Here is a 17333-nt window from a genome sequence, read left to right on the forward strand (position 1 = left end):
ACAGCAACTCCTCACTAGTTAAGAAAGTTGAAATAATTTATTAAATCAAGTTTATTAAATAAATAAATTAATAATTTTAATATCAAATTGATTAACTTAAAAATGTATGTGCACAAGGAATTTTACAGTGAGATAAACGTCAGTTTTTATTGATTGATGATGATTAGTTGTTTTAACTAAAAGGAGGGACTTCTGTCACCAGAACAGCCATATTGAGAGTTGCATTGTCCCTTATTACTAATAGGAGTGCTTAAAGCGTAACTAAACCCCTGGTCAGAGCCTGACTCCACCCACTGGCAATATTTGAAAAATGCAAGAAAAGTGGGAAGATCCCAACAGAGAGAGAGGGGACGAACTAAGCTCATACCAAGTGTGTGGTGAGATCATAACAAGGGCGTGGTGAGCTTGAACCTGCTTACGTCACAAGTTATTTTTTGGACCCCACATCCAATAGGAAAATTCAACTGCAGTAGCCACCGTACAACCTGAAGAGGGCAGCACTCAGACGTTTTACACCAAATATTGTAGTATTGAAACACTTTATATCCAAATGTCAAAAAAGTTGATTTATTAGTTCTGTTCATTGATTTTAGTATCATTCTTACAGATCATTAACTAAAAAAGTTGGTTTAGGGTTTAGTTACTCTTTAAAGGAATATTCCACTTTCATGAAAAACAAATCATGATAATTTACTCACCACCAAGTCATCCAAGTTGTGTATGTCTTTCTTTGTTTAGTCAAAAAGAATTTTTTTTTTTTTTTTGAGGAAAACATTCCAGGATTTTTCTCAATTTAACAGACTTTATTGGACCCAACAGTTTACAGTTTCAATGCGGTTTAAAACTGCAGTTTCCCAAACGAAGCATTAGGGTCTTATCTAGCAAAACGATTTTCATTTTCGGCAAGAAAAAAAAATGCACTTTTAAACCATAACTGTGAAACGCAAATTTGCAGACCACTTTAAACAATACTGACACAGAGACATGAATTAGTATCATTCCACACACAACAACTTCAAAACAGTCCTCCTTCTCCACACGTGTAAACACTGGGGCGGTAGTGTCGCATACGTCATGCATGACCGTTTGACGTGCTTACGCAATATGTAAGGTCCCGTTGGCGAATCACACGGCTAGTGCAAGATGAGAAGTTGCCGAATATGACGATTAGATAAGACCCTTATGCCTCGTTTGGGATCGTTTAGAGCCCTTTGAACCTGCGTTGAAACGCATGTGGAATGTTTTCCTCGAAAAACTTAATTTCTTCTTGACTAAACAAAGAAAGACATCAACATTTTGGATGATATATGGGTGAGTAAATTATCGGGATTTTAATTTTATGAAAGTGGAGTATTTCTTTAATACTGTCATATTCAATATCTTTGATATCCTTCCAGCGTACAGCTGTGAACCATATTTACAAGCTGTGAGTACTCAGTATGTGTTTACAGTAATGTCAAAGCTATGATTTGTAGCATCAGTACAAACCGCGAAATTGTCTAGAGATAAATGTTGTCTTTTGACAATTTTCAGATGGCTGGAGATCTGCTCATCTGTCATCAATACAAAAGTGGGAGGAAATTCTTGCCCAACAGAATAAAGTCACACCAAATATTTCAAGATTTGCTTAAATCTAAACATATAACATTCACACAGCTGTGTTGTGAGTAAGGATGACCCTCAAAAATGGATTAAGGATTTGAAAGCCATACAGTCTTAAGTGTGGATTCCCCATTTTAAGGCAATGCCTGGGGGGCCTAAAACAGGAATTACAGATGCACAGTAATGGATTGAAAGCACTCAAACCAAGTCACCCGTTGTCAAAGTGTAAAGGCGAGCTTAACAATGCCACATATTATATTTGCGCACTTACGTTTATTGATCTTCCAATTGTGCACATTTAAGAACACTGTGAAACTACATCATCTCCTGTGTGCATTCAAAAGCACCTGAGAGTTAGCGCTAAATCGTGTACAGTGGAGGTTAAACTTTAAAAAAACATTCATTAAAGATCAAATCAGCTTTGAGTTAGAACTCCATTAGCTCTCATATTTCATTTCTCCAACTCTTCTCTCAGATTGACTGTTGTTCTGCATTAAAGAGGCCTGAAAGTTTGTTTACTATAAGTGCTACAGGTATTTCAGATGCTACTGAGAGTCTTCCAACAGTTGTGTAATGACTTGGATGTGTTTGCTCTTGTGGATGTGTGACAGTTAGTTAAGATCACCATGTGATGACCAAACATCCATTTATAGGTCTTAAAGGAATAGTCCATTTTCCCAGAAGAAAAATCCAGACAATTCACTCACCACCATGCCATCCAAAATGTTGATGTCTTTCTTTGTTCAGTCGAGAAGAAATTGTGTTTTTTGAGGGGGACATTGCGGGATTTTTCTCATTTTGCTGGACTTTAATGGACACCAACACTTAACACTTAACACAACACGTAACAGTTTTTTTCAAAGGACTATAAACGATCCCAGGCGAGGCATAGGGGTCTTGTCTGGCGAAACGATTGTCATTTTTTACAGGAAAAATAAAAAATATGGAGTCCCTAAAACCCCCTTAGCTGTTATAAAATGCACTGTAACCCCACTGCTTCGCGGGGGTTTATTGCGTTTATAAAACGGTTACTTCATGTGCATAGCAGTGTTTCACAAAATGAAACACAAATAAGTTGTAATTATATTAGTACAAATATTGCTCTTCCACCAAACAAAGTAGTTCCTCAGAATCAAGTGTGGCTGCAACAGAGCGCAATTCTCAAGCAACAGACACAGCAAAGACACAATGAAAATATGATTTAAGACTGTGGTGTTTATTTTTATAAATCAACATTCATCTAAAATATACATTAACATTTATATGGTGCAACTGTTGAAGTGATGATCAAATATGCTTGGAAGCATGCTTAACTCTTTCCCCGTCAGTGTTTTTTTTTTTTTAAGTTGCCCGACCCAGTTTTAGTTTAATGCCAGAAAAGCTATCTTCTTTAAATAAACATAAAATATCAAATGAAAGAACAGACCATCCGCTTTCCAACAACAACAACAAAAAAACGTTTCATCCTACTTTCGTTTGTTCTCTTATCAGTTATCACCTCTTAAATTTTCAAAAGTGGAGATAATTCCATTTTTGTGAAGAACTTTTGTAAGAGATCAGATTCAGAGCCATCAAAACTCACACGTTACGCTAAAAATCCACCACAACGCTGTTGTGTTGAGTAAATGCGCCAGTGTTTAAGTTGGGTAAGATTGCCAATCTAGTAAGCGGAAATATCCATTTAAGACAAAAACAACCCAGAGAACGTTTTCTCTTTATTGACGAAATGACTCAACAATATCTATGACATTTATCTGGATATCGCCATAATTGTGCAAATGCAGAAAAATGTAAATATGATTAAAGACTGTGGTGTTTATTTTCATAAATCAGTACGCAGTAACAGTGGCGCAGTGATACTTGTGATGCGGTCTGAAACTGTGGGTTTACCGGGGTATTTTATCACGGCTTAGAACGCGTTTCAACCAATCAGAATGAAGAACCAGAACGAGCCGTTTTATAAATTGTATTATACCAAATACACCAAACAACATTGTTTTTTAGCAATGAAATGGGTGCTCTTTAACAAAAGTGTTTTTGCACAATTTGAGCTTAAGAACAGAAGTGAGATTTTAGCAAGCAATTTTAAAGATATCTTTCTTTTCCCATTAAAGCAGGTTGGACTTTGGTCTTGCATTACTGAAATAACTCCACGGATACATTGCAAACATGACCGTCGAGTGGCATGACATCCCTAAAGTGTCTTTGAGAATATACAGTACTGTAGGTACTTTAGGTTTTCAGGTTAGACTTGACTTTTTGACTGAGCATTTGGTGCTAAAGTGATTTTATTCTTTACATTTTTATTATTGTGTTATGAATTTTTCTCCAAAAGTATGGGATGTTCCCTTCTAAGTAACGGTTATTTCAGCTACACCCATCAATAGCAATTGTGTAAAATCAATCATAAAACCAGACACGGGCGTACTTTTTTTCTCTTACATGACAATACCCAGAAAAACAGATTTATTTAGTCTGGTGTGGGAAAAACATGTCTGGTCCTGCATAATACCTGGACCAGAACCTCACTGAACACCTTTGGGATGAATTGCAATAGCAACAGTGAGTCAACCATTGCTCAAAATCAGTGACTGGGTTTACTGATGCTCTTGTGGCTGAATGAGACCAAATGGTCCAGCAATCTAGTAAAAGCCTTCCCACAAGCCGCAAAGAGAGAAAATTCCCTCTTAAATTCCCGTGGTTTAAAAGTTCACGATCACAAGCACATGTGGGTGTGTTGTTTGTTTGGGTGTCCACATATTTTTAGCCATGTAGTATTACAAACAGGTTTGTCCTGAATCTTTTTCATTATTTCTGTTTGTCTTTACACCTTTTTTTCTTTTTTTGTTATTGAATGCTTCTCATTGGCTTGCAACTTGCATAGCCTCTAACCTTACTAAGTGATGTCAGTGTTAGGTCACACTGAGGTCAAATAGGAGACATGATTTGAATTGCATACGTCAACTTGTATGCTTCAGTCGGTGTGAATTAACTGAAGGTGTGGTGATCAGTAGATGAATGCAGACAGGTGCAAATGTAAACCCCGCTGTATGACGTAGAAGGAACGGTGAATAGCTTTGATATGGACCATGTGATATTTGAGTAACATGGGATCTTATATACAGTAACTAACAACTATAGCAGTACATTGCATGTTGATTTATGATGTTTAGTAACAGTATTGGTGTGGAATGTTTTAACATTAATGAGATTCCTATTTTATAATCTCACCCAAAACCTGGTTTATCGCATAAATGGTTAAGAGACCTCTGGTGAGGTGAGTGGCAGAAGGAGCCTGCAATGGAAATCTGAGAGTCTTAAACACAAACATGTCAACCATCCACATGGACCTCAAGCTCAATGTAGCTGGGTATGATGGAATCCCATGGGTTGAGTGGATGCTCTATTTATGGAGAACCTGCTTAAAGATGGATGACTCTGTCTCTACAAACGAACAAGCCGAAGAAAATGCGGGTGTATAGGGACATGTGGAACAACCCCTCCTTTACAGTGACCTTTAGCTGGTCAGGCTTATATGGGTTTTTGAGATATGATGTGGACATCTTTGTTTGGATCATATCAGAGATGTTGCGGTTAGGCTTATAAAATTACCCAAATTCTTTTCATAAGTTCACAATGAAGTTTGTTACATTATAAAAGTTTTTGAGCATTCAATATGTTTCAATACCTACACTTTAAAAAATTCTTTGCTGCCTTCAAGAGATGAGTTGCCACAACTTATAAAATATAGTTGAGAAAAGTCAACTCAATTTGATAAGTTATAACAACTCACCTGTAGTTAAAACAACTCATCTCTTGTCAAGATAAATAATAATCAGTTGAAATGACTTGTAAATCTGAGTTGATTCAACAAAAAATGTTGAGGCAGCAATAGGGTGACCAGATGAGATTGGCTGAAATTCGGGACGGGGGGGGGGGGGGGGGGGTTCATCCAATAATAGTTTTATTTATTAATTTTATTTAATAATAAAAGATAATGAATTTCAGACGGAATCAATCATATTAATATAAGTACATATGCATATAAATAAATTTATATAATACGTATAGTATTTTATACTTTATACAATAATAGTTCATACAATAATAGTTTTCTTTATTTTATAATAAAAATAAGGAATTTCAAACTGAAGTTACTGAACTAATCCTATTTTTATTAATATAAGTACATATGCGTATACATTTATATAATACGTATAGAAGAATTTTTTTTAACAAAGTGCCTTGCCAGCCCTCGACCAATCTGACTCCTTCACGCGACTGACTGTCACTGCCTGCACTTTCAACTGTCCTCGCGGTTGCTGCAACTTTCGCTCTCTTAATCAACTCTATAAAACAAAAAAGGTCCTATTGTCTTTGTGCATATAGATGAATAAGATACATTAATAGAAACAATACAACGTCAGCATATTTCGCGGAGGTTTTAACTGCTGCCAGCACAATGAGAGCCTACAGTATAAAACCAAGATGCTGCAGCCAATGGGCAGCCGGCGGGGGCTGGCTGCAGGATGACTTAACCTCCTCGCTCATGTTTTATCAGACAACTACTACTCACGATTTTGCTTTAGTATAATTTTCGGGGAAATTAAAGCGGGATTCGGATTAAGATTTAGTTCAGTATGATTTTCGGGACAATTAGAGCAGGATTCGGGATTCGGGACAGCAGCTTAGATTTCGGGACTGTCCCGAATTTTTCGGGACGTCTGGTCACCCTAGGCAGCAAAGTATTTTTACAGTGTATACTTGTTTAGCTGTCTCTCCTATTTTGTCCTCTCTCAAGTGGCAGTGGACTTTAGGATAAAATAGAAAATTTTGCTGTACATTTTTAAAGCCTGCTTATTTGGTTGTACTTGTTGGCTTTCGCCAAGCATCTAGGTCTTGAGGATCTTCTAAGTTATAACTTACTGTCCCTCGAACGAGTTTCAGGTCCAAAGGTGATCAGGCCTTTGCTGTTGCGGGTACGAGCATCTGGAATAGTCTTTCAATTGAACTTAGGGAGGTTACGTCTTTAAATGTTTTTAAATCTGGTGTCAAGTAGGGATGTCAATTCATGTAATTTCCCATTTGATGATAGTTTAAATCCAATCGAATAATCTTTAACTGTAATGCAATAAGCCTTTACTGTAGTGGGATATAGCCAATGACATAGAAGTGGGCGTAATAATGCCAGCTTCCTCACGCAAATTCAAATATATTTATTTTGTCTAAATAACATGCTAGTGGGTCAATGTAGTTGGTGTTTTGAAAAAAATCATACATTTAAACTTATCTCGAAATAAAATATAATGACTAGACACGGTGTATAACTCCGGTTACGGTACATTCACATGGGGCGAAAGCATTAACGCTTGATGGAAGGCTTGTCTGTAGCGTGGCCAACGGCCAATCACAGTGGCCGCAACACATGCTCTGGTCTTCCATAAACGTAATTGGCTGGCTCTGCCTAGGTTCTTTGCATAAGGCGATCTGATTGGCTGACGCATCGGTTGCTGCTTAAAAAGTTGAGAAATGTTCAACTTCTGCCGTGAGCAACGGCAGTGACGCGGCGCCGACGGATCCACAATTCAGTTCCGGAACGCATGACGTCACCCATTAAAAAAGTGAATAGGAAGCGTCAATGCTTACGCCTTGTGTGAATGTACTGTTACATGGGCACTCTGCAACAGTCGCATGAAAGTCCATGCGTCCATGACATGTCAAAATAAAAGTTTCATTATCATCAAGTGTTATTTTTCTAGTTGTTTACCTCGCTTTCCGAGTCTTGAAACACCATTTGTTGTAGTTATATCCAAAAAAAGGCACTTTTCCTGTCATCACCTCAGCTTAGACCTGCAGCGTACTTTCAGCAAAGATGCTTATAATATGTAGATGGCAAACTTCCATTAGAAAACACACAACAGTCAACTTGGGTAGCGTGTAGCGTGTAGCGCCTCCGTTAGTCAATAATGATCAGTGATAGCAGCGTTACGTTTTATCGATTTAATTCTTATCGACAATTAATCAAAGATTGACACTTCTGTGTCAAGCATTTTTGTCTTTAGCCTATGTGAGGGTTGGCTAGTATTTGTTGTCTTAATAAAGGGCCGCTAACCTAGGTGTTTTCAGCAATATGAAAATAGTCTCTGGTATGTGTTTGTAAAGTTTCAGCTCAAAATAAACCACAGATATTTCATTATACGATGGCCATTTATGGCTGCAATAAAAACGGGATGTTTTTGTATGTTTCTTATAATGCAAAGAAAGCTTATGTTCCCCTCCCCATATGCAAATTATGGGGTAGAGCGCTTACACATGTGCTTTGGACTACATCAAAACACGTGTCTCTGGCAGAAGGTTGAACTACGCGCTCATAAGGCGGGGTCTGTGAGCGGTAATGGTTGGGGCGTAATCAATGTGACATCACATTGATAGAGGATTCCCAACAGCTTGTTTTGTGTAACTGTTGTGGTTTAAAGGAGATTACACAAAGAAGAATACGTGGATTTGTATAATAACAGGATGTTTCTGCACACACACTGGCGACTCATTTTCTGCTAGAGCTTTAATGTATGTTTTCTTTGAAGTCGTGTGTTTTATGTTTTCTTTAATTGCATGTATTTTTATGCTGTTTTGTGCATCTTGACTGTACAGTCTGCTGGTGCAGTTGTAAAGTGCTCTATAAATAAAAGAAGTGTAGTGAAATGTCACCACTAGGGGTGTGACAAGATCTTCTACGATGAGATCTCGCAAAATTAAAATGTCAGGAGATTTCTCGTGGAGGTGAAATGCTGTCTAGTCAGAAATAGCAGAATAAAGTTGAGTTTGTTCCAAAACCTTTTACAGTGCATGCATTATATTCTCTCTTTTGCGTGTGCTCTTTTTGTTTGGGTATCATCAGCTACCTGAAGGCTGTGGGTTACATTTATTATACTGTTTATGAAATTACTATATTCAGTCAGTGTTCATTTGACTGCCAACTCAAAATGCATTATCATGTGCTGAATATTTGACCTTAACCAAACTGTACTGTGTCAGCAGACTGTCTCCACCTTGATTTAATACCTTTATTAGAGTGGTTGGATTATGGTACAAGTTCACAGTTTTTTACCAGATCTATAGGGCAGGGCAACTTCAACTTTAGCATTACAGCTTCTCTCAAAGTGTCTACAAGAACATGTTGTTGGCATGGTTTAAGTTTATAAAGCATAGCACATTTTTATCAGGTGTAAATTTTGAGTAAAATCATACCTATTAGTAGTTACAGTAGATTTTAAACTGTGACCTCTATGACTTGGTACATGTACAACACACACGCACGCGCGCACACACACACACACACACACACACACACACACACAGCTATAGATGCGTAAGCTGAAACTAACAGCTAAAGCTTCACTAAATGAATGAGAACAAATACTTGTTCCCAGTCTATGTGAACAAGCAAAACTAATTTCTCTATAGAAGTATATCCCCTGAACTTTTTACATCATTAACAACTGTTGTGAAAATCCCACTTCAGAATGGAATAGGATGTCCCACAGAAACCAGTTTTACTTCACACCCTTTAAAAGAGGTTGCAGGTCTTTTTCTAGCTTGGACTGTATTATGAAGTGTTTGTCTGGTTTACACGCCTTTGTAATGGAGTAGGTGTGAATAATGTGTACAAACAGCCGCAAACGACGGATTAAATATAACAAAAGAGCGTTCTGGCGTCATTCACGTCTGTTGTGAAGTTCCTGTGATAATCGTGCGAACTGTGTTGTTATTCTCAGTAGGTAAAAGGGTGCAAGGCTCACATTTTAAAATTGAAGTGGCATATGAAGTAAAAATGCTTGGTGCTACCCCTGTATAAACAAAATAGCTCCTGGGGCATTTACACTTACAACCATTTACCACCAAATGTAATCAGATGTCATTTATGTTGAGATTTTATGATTTGACAAAAACACAAGCAGAGTTTAATATGAGGACTACTAATAGGTTAAGCCAGTGATTCCCAACCGGGGGTACGCGTACCCCAGGGGGTACGTGAAGAGTTTCCAGGGGGTACGCGAAAAGATTTACATTTTGCTTTAATCTCATTTACTTTTAATAAAAATGTCTTTCGTTTGTCCAGTCACCTAAGATTGATTTTTGTGAGGAAAGCATTGTAAAAAGGACAACTTTGTAATTTTAATCTTATCATTAATATAATTAGCCGTCAAGAGTAAATGCGCTGCATGATCCAAAACGCAATAGCGATGTCCAACTCAAGAATGATCTGACTATTTTTAATGAACCTGAATAGTTTCTAAAGACACAGTTTATTAAATATAATTAATGTTTAAATAATGTTATAATATTCATTCCCGCTGCCGTTGCATTTTCAAATTATGCAGAAAAAAAACGTTTGCATTGTTTTTGGCTAACATATTTTGTCCCGTATGATGTCTTTTGTATTTATAGAGAATGCCTTAACACATTTTGTTTCTCTTTATATTTGAACAGAATAATTTAACTTATTTGCACACTTTAATTATCATAACTTAAATTGAGATTTTAGTAAATTTAGGGCATTTACTAAAAAGGACGTGAGAGCTCAATTCCAAACAAGCGCCGAGTGGAATATACTACAAAGGCGCAAATAAAATACACAGGCACAATAATGACATAAGCACATTTCCATAATGACCATTGCAATCTACTAAGAGCAGCGCAAATTAGTACAGGGTCGCAAATAAGAGACCTCGGCAGGACATCGCAATGAAAATGCGGACTGCAGAGTGTGAAATTCCAGCTAAGTAAAAGTACACTATGAACCGGAGGACGAAAGATGAAGGGTAAAATAAGTTTTGAAATACCTGATTTTACTTCTCCTCGTGACTTCTCCTCCTCTTTTCTCCAGCAAATTAAACATAGCATGGCTTGGCAAACTATATATTAATTTTAAAGTATGTTCCACTGGCAAAATGTAATACTCTCCTCGCATTAATGTTAATGTAGGAAAACTTCCACAAATGCATATGCAATAAGGTCGCAAAAATTTTTCAGAGCTAAATATCTATTGCGTGTCTTTAGTAAGTTCAGTCGTTATTTAACGCCAAAATGATGGTTTGCGCAAGCTGTTACTAAATCTGGCCCTTAAAGGGGTCATATGATGAAATTTTTTAATTTGTAAAATGTGTATTTGGCGTTCCCAGAGTCCATATGTGAAGTGTTATCTGAAAACACCCTACGGATAATTAATTATAGCATGTCAAAATTGCCATTTTGTAGGCCTGAGCAAAATGTGCCGTTTTTGGGTGTGTCTTTTAAAATGCAAATGAGCTGATAAAATGCAAACACTGATCGCAATGGTAGTGGTTTAATGAAATAAACATGCTTAATCAGTCAGTGCTTTTTACTTGAATGTTTAAAATTAAATAATTAATTAAAATTACTAATTATTTGTCTTTAAAACACAACTTTGGTTTAGTTTCGATGAAGGGGTACTTGAGCCTTACTGATAGGGCTGTGGGGGTACTTAGGGCTAAAAAGGTTGGGAACCACTGGGTTAAGCCACCAGAGTTTTTTTCTGTGAGTCCGCCCATTAAACAACTACATTGATCTAACAGAACCTAATAGAATCTATTTTTACTCATCATGTTGTATGCTTGTGACTATAAATAGTAATGTGTTACACATCTGGACAATGCATGCAGGCATTGGAGAGTCATTTTTGATGTGTGTGTATATATACATTCACATTTGTGAGTAAAGAAAAGCATAATATTATACTCATTAAAAATAAATAAAAAAATTGTAGACAAATTTAAATATCTCCAACACTGATTTTCATATTTTAATTATTATTATCTGGAATTCTTTATGGATAAAGGGAGACACATTCCCTCCAATATTCAGATTAGTGTTATTAGTGTTATCCATTGATCATTTATACTTTCTTTGAGTTTCTCTGTGTGAATTAGTAATACATTTTTCCTTTCTCCCCACAGCATTTCACCAGAAGGCTGTTCACAGTCCACTGGACAAGCAGAAGGGCTCACGGCAGAGCGGCCCCGTCCCATGTCAAAACTGTGGCAAGTCCTGCAAAGGCGAAGTGTTGAGAGTGCAGAACAAACACTTCCACATTAAGTGCTTTGTTTGCAAAGGTAACGTGTGAGCCAGGACCCAGTCCATTCATCTGCCTTTGTATTGTGTTTGCTGAACGTTTTATAATAGTTGGAATCTTGAAAAGCATTTTTAAACAGAGGTGAAAGTTTCAAGGTCAAATTTGATGAGAGTACTGTAAGGTAAACACTGGGATTTTATTTTAAGGACAGTCCTAATACCACACGAATAATAACCCAATAAATCTGTGTGGTTGTTCAGGGTGGGGTGAAAAATATAATAGAAGTGAACTTTTTTATCTGTTTGCTATCTAGTTTCATCAAGTTAGCTAAAGTTAATGACAGGTGGGTGACTGCGGCTTCCTGTTTTGTCTAAGTGTATGGGTGTTAATATGTGTTCGTCGGCATGTGTGCCTATGTACATGTGTCTCCCACCGGCTGTTTTCAGTTTGATAATGTTGTGAACACAGACCGCAGTTGCTAGGTGACTCCAGATTTCGGACAATATGAGCTCCTTTACTGAGTTTAACACATTTATTCTTGTCTCAAAGTGTCAGTCTGTGTGGTTTCAGCAGACCACTAATAAAATTATTTTATGTTTACAGATTTAATGCTGGTTTATAAAGGGTAGCTGTTTTAAAACACAAAGCAGAGGTAGTCATGTGTTGTGCTTTGATTATAGGGCTGCATGATTCTGAGAAAAAAAATCATAATTTTTTATTATTTACCTTGATATTGAAATCGCGGTTATTCTTGTTGATTAATACATTTTACATTGAAGTTTTGAAATGTTTTATAACTTTATGTGAAGCAGCTGCATGGTAAATTATATCATCCAAAATGAAATTAAATAATCAATGTAAATTACAAATAATTATGGAAATCATGTTGGTAGTCAAAAAACAAACAAACATAAAAACAATGAATGGCTAGGCAAGGACACATTGACTTATCATTTTTAAAATCAATCACTGTATTTGGTGTCCAACATACTTCCGAAATGCATAGAGATGAGCACAAATGGACAGCTGTATTGTTTTACGTAATTGTAATCCCGATTAGTTTTTCCATTAATTGTGCAGCCCTACTTGTTTTAGGGTAGTTTGTTGTCTTTTTTTGTGTGAAAATGTTCTTATTACGGAAAATAATTAGACACAATTTTTGGCATACATCTAGTTTTATTTAATTTACAATTTATTTTGTCTAACGTTGGGATCTGTATGAAAAAAGATATGAACAGAGGGGTTTTTACCTTTTAACAATATCTATAGTTTACCCTGAGGGACGTTGTTTTGGGGTCTGTGCTGAGAGTGTTCAAAGTCTGTTTAGGGAAGTCACATCACCAGGTGGCCTTCTTTGCAACGCAACCCAAGCAGTTATTTCAGTCTTGTAAGACCAAAGTCCTATCTACTTGAATAGGGAAAGACATTTCCAAATCTGAACAAATCTCTTTCTTAAAGGGACACTCCACTTTTTTGGATAATATTCCCATTTTCCAGCTCCCCTAGAGATAAATATTTGATTTTTACCATTTTGGAATCCATTCAGCTGATCTTCGGGTCTGGTGGTATCACTTTTAGCGTAGCTTAGCACAATCCATTGAATCTGATTAGACCATTTAGCATCGCGCTCAAAAATAACCCAAGAGTTTCGATATTTTTCCTTATTTAAAACTTGACTTATCTGTAGTTACATCGTGTATTAAGACTGACAAAAAAATTAAAAGTTGCGATTTTCTAGGCCGATATGGCTAGGAACTATACTCTCATTATGGTGTAACAATCAAAACTTTGCTGCTGTAACAAGGCTGCAGGAGGCGCAATTAAATATTATGCAGATGCCAAAAATAGTCCCCTTTGTAACTTTCAAAATTATTGTGGTAGCCCCCATATTTCAAAACGTTAGTGAATGTCAAAGAAATATATATATATATATATATATATATATATATATATATATAAAACACAATGGTAAAAACTACATCTCAGAGTAATAGAAAGTATCAGTTTAGTCACTTAAGTCCTTAATGATTCTGCCAACCTGCAATACGTCATTAGCTTTATAATGTTTATATAGGAGTATAATGTATATAGGAGTCATTGTAGGAATGTGTGTATGCATTCACAGAACATGTGGGTGTGTGTCTTTCCAACACACAGTGTTCTGTCACACCCCCTTCAACTTATTTGTTATGTAAATCATCAAGCAAACCAGATGATATTGCTTCAGTCCAAGATGTTTGGCAGCCTTCGTATGGAAGTCTGCAGAAATACAGAGACTCGTGGGGAAATAAGGTTATCACAGAACCGCCTGTATTTGTTTCTTGCACACCATGACAACATAGGGATACTATTTTTTTAACACAGTGGGGAGTTCATTTCTCCTTAAATCTGGATGGTGCACGCCCACTACTTGATGTAAGATTAGACTCAAAACTGCAAGACTATACTCAAAACTGACATAATATGTCAGTTATTTAAAATGTGCATATATTTTCTTAGAAATATATCTAAACAGATGATTTTGAAAATTAATAAAGTTTAATAGATAAGTAAATAAGCAAATTTGTGACATTTATGTTAATTTCTTTAAACTTACTTGAATTCTTAAATGTGTTCATTTTTAGTAAAACATTTCATTTAAATTGATATGCTGATAATAAAATTATCTTTATAGGTAAGAATTTAATATACCTTCATTGGAAATATGCGAAAAAACTTACTTTTTTTACAATGAAGTGGTCTCAGATTCAGTTTAAGCATGTTCACTTTCATTTTAGGGTTTACTCGATTTTAGGGGATACTATAGCACTATAAACACATTAATTAGTTCATACACTGTAAAAAATACTTAAAATTTTTTGTTGAATCAACTTGGAATTACAAGTTACTATTATTTATCTTGACTAGAGATGAGTTGTTATAACTACAGGTGAGTTGTTATAACTTATAAAATTAAGTTGACTTTTCTCAACTATACTTTATAAGTTGTGACAACTCATCTCTGTTGACATGACTTGTAAATCTGAGTTGATTTAACTAAAATTTTGAAGGCAGCAAATTTTTTTTACAGTGTTTATAGGTAACAGATCTTGCACATTATGTATGGAAGAGATGCATCAGTTAGACTGAAGACTGCTCCATAATATTTACACTGAATAGTGATAGCTTTTCATATCGCATATCAGTAATTTAAGGACCTTGTAAAATATGCCTGCACATATTTCGAAATATGTTCATCCCTTCAAAAATGTGTGGCCTACACCCTCCTAAAAACACAATCACAGCTGCCTTTTATTTGCCTGAATCCCGTAGTGATTTCAACACACAGACACACACTTGAAAACTATCCACGTACATGCAGACCATAGCAAAGTAATCTGATAACTCGTCTTGGGAATTTTTTTGAAATGATCAACTTAAAATTCTTACTGAATTAAAATTTCTTCAGTGGATATTTTTCTAGCACTTATGCAAGCCAGCCGGGCCACATGCTCATTTTGGAGAATCATAAAGTCTTATATACTGCATGTGTTTTGTGTCAACCTCACATATACAGTAATACATGCTTTGACGTGGGCTTTCCTAAGCATTGTTTTTAGATTAAATCACATTGAACTTTGTCATTGCAAAGTGTCATGGCAAATATGCTAATAATGATGGAAAGTCAGGTACAGTGAATGGCAAATTACGTTTACAATACAAACAAGATATCAAAAACAGAATGTGCATTGAATTTAAGTGTAGCAGAAGGAATTAATCAAGTGTATAATTGGTTATTTTGTTTCAATAGTTTTAAACACATAATTTCACAGTTAAATTAAACCTTGCCAGACTGCATCTAAATGACACGCAAAAGTAAATTGTTTCCAACTGAAGGACAAAGCCTTGTGTGTTTTTGTGCCCAAGGCTCCTCTATAGTCAAGCAGCTCAGCAGAAACAGTGGAAATGCTCAGATCTAGACTTCAGCATTAATAAATGGCACACTTTGTAGGTCTCATTTTGTAGTACCCATTAGGGAAATGTACTCATAATGTTCCACTTATCACATGAATTTCAATGTTTATAGTAAAATGACAATTACAGATTTCTTCCATTCTAAGATGAGTTATTGGTTACTGGGGTATGGATGGTACACATAAAACATCACAAACACTCTCACACAACTGTCATCACTTTCACACGCACACTTGATAAATAGTGTAGGTTTATTGTCTGTTTGTTATCTCATTCCACAGCCTGCAGCTGATCTTTACGGCATACTCTACATCAGGGGTTACAAATGGCGCTTTTCCATTGCATAGTACCCTATGGTTTTTTAATATTATCAGTTATCGGCCTGATAGCAAAATTAGGCCGATAAATGAAAGCCGATAAATTCTGGATTATTTTGGTTTGTTGAACCACTTCACTTGCTCATTGCTGGCCATGTGGAGTATTGATTGGTGCTTTCTGTGACATAGCACGAAGATGACACATGTTGCGGGCTTAAGAAGAGTATGCTAGTCTAGCGCAAAGATGTCTTTGCGGCCTGGGAGTTTTTTATTGTGAAAATAATATGAATATTTATCGGCCTATATATATATATATATATATATATATATATATATATATATATATATATATATATATATATATATATATATATATATATATATATATATATATATATATATATATATATATATATATATATATATATATATATATATATATATATATATATATATATCGGTTATCGCCCCCAAATATAAAGAGTTATCGGTTATCGGTATTCATATCGGTGCATTCCAACTTTAAGATAATTTAAGTATGTTATTTAATACATTTTATATTATTCATGCTAAAAATTGGTACTGCAGAGTGAAACAAATACCTTGGCTGTTTCTTAATATGCGTTCTTCAGCGAACTTGCATCCTTGTGTTCTCGCTCTGCGTCATCATTAACTGTCGAAGTACAGAGGACGCATGAAAATACTCGTATGTGTTCTTGATATCGAGGATGCATCGAGTGCAGACTTGCGTGCTAAAATCTGGGGAGGTCAATTCTCACAGTGCGTTCTGTGTTCTCGCGACCTTCTGAGTTCGTTCTTTCAAGGTGGCCTGGCAAGACCAGTCCTCACAAGAACGCAAGTCCGTTCTTTGCTTTCTTGGAATTGAGAAACAGCCCTTCTTTATCTGCTATTGACGCCCAAAGTGGAAAGTATGCATTTAATAATAGATTACCATAAAGGCTAATGAACTGTAAACACATACACTTAACTCTCTTTTTACTTAAGTAATGTGGTTCACCTTGTCTTTTTTTGTATAACTTTTTGTATGTGGGTGTGACTTTTTTTGCTGTTTCAGAAGTTTTTATTCACTGCACCAGTTCTGTTTGGCCTGTAGCCCAGACCATTCATGTGCAGTGGTTTGGATATTCCTTAATGTGCTTAAGTTGTGTTAACGCATCATATCCTAATCTCTTTGCAATGTACACAGCCAAGTAGTTACATGTCTGCGTTACTTCATTATATAAGGACACCCACATCGGTGCTCATGAGTTAGTTATCGAGTCAGTGTGTAAATGCACAGTCTTTAGAGACACCCAGATGCAGGTTAAACAGGACACAGTGTGCTGTATGCCAAGGACTATGATTTT

General features: G+C 36.0%; 1 protein-coding gene across 15 annotated transcripts in view; it reads left to right on the forward strand.

The window, feature by feature from the left end:
* Nucleotides 1-17333, forward strand: part of ablim2 (actin binding LIM protein family, member 2) — a 69500-nt gene that overhangs the window by 12476 nt on the left and 39691 nt on the right. For all 15 annotated transcript variants that reach the window (XR_012369261.1, XR_012369262.1, XR_012369260.1 and 12 more), the window contains exon 2: nt 11580-11735. Coding sequence is in view for 11 of the 15 variants with exons in the window: in XM_073866905.1 (XP_073723006.1) it covers nt 11580-11735 (156 nt within the window). In the remaining 4 variants the exon portion in view is untranslated. The remainder of the gene's footprint in view (nt 1-11579; nt 11736-17333) is intronic.

Source organism: Misgurnus anguillicaudatus, chromosome 4 (assembly GCF_027580225.2).
Source record: "Misgurnus anguillicaudatus chromosome 4, ASM2758022v2, whole genome shotgun sequence".
NCBI classification, from domain to species: Eukaryota; Metazoa; Chordata; class Actinopteri; order Cypriniformes; family Cobitidae; genus Misgurnus; species Misgurnus anguillicaudatus.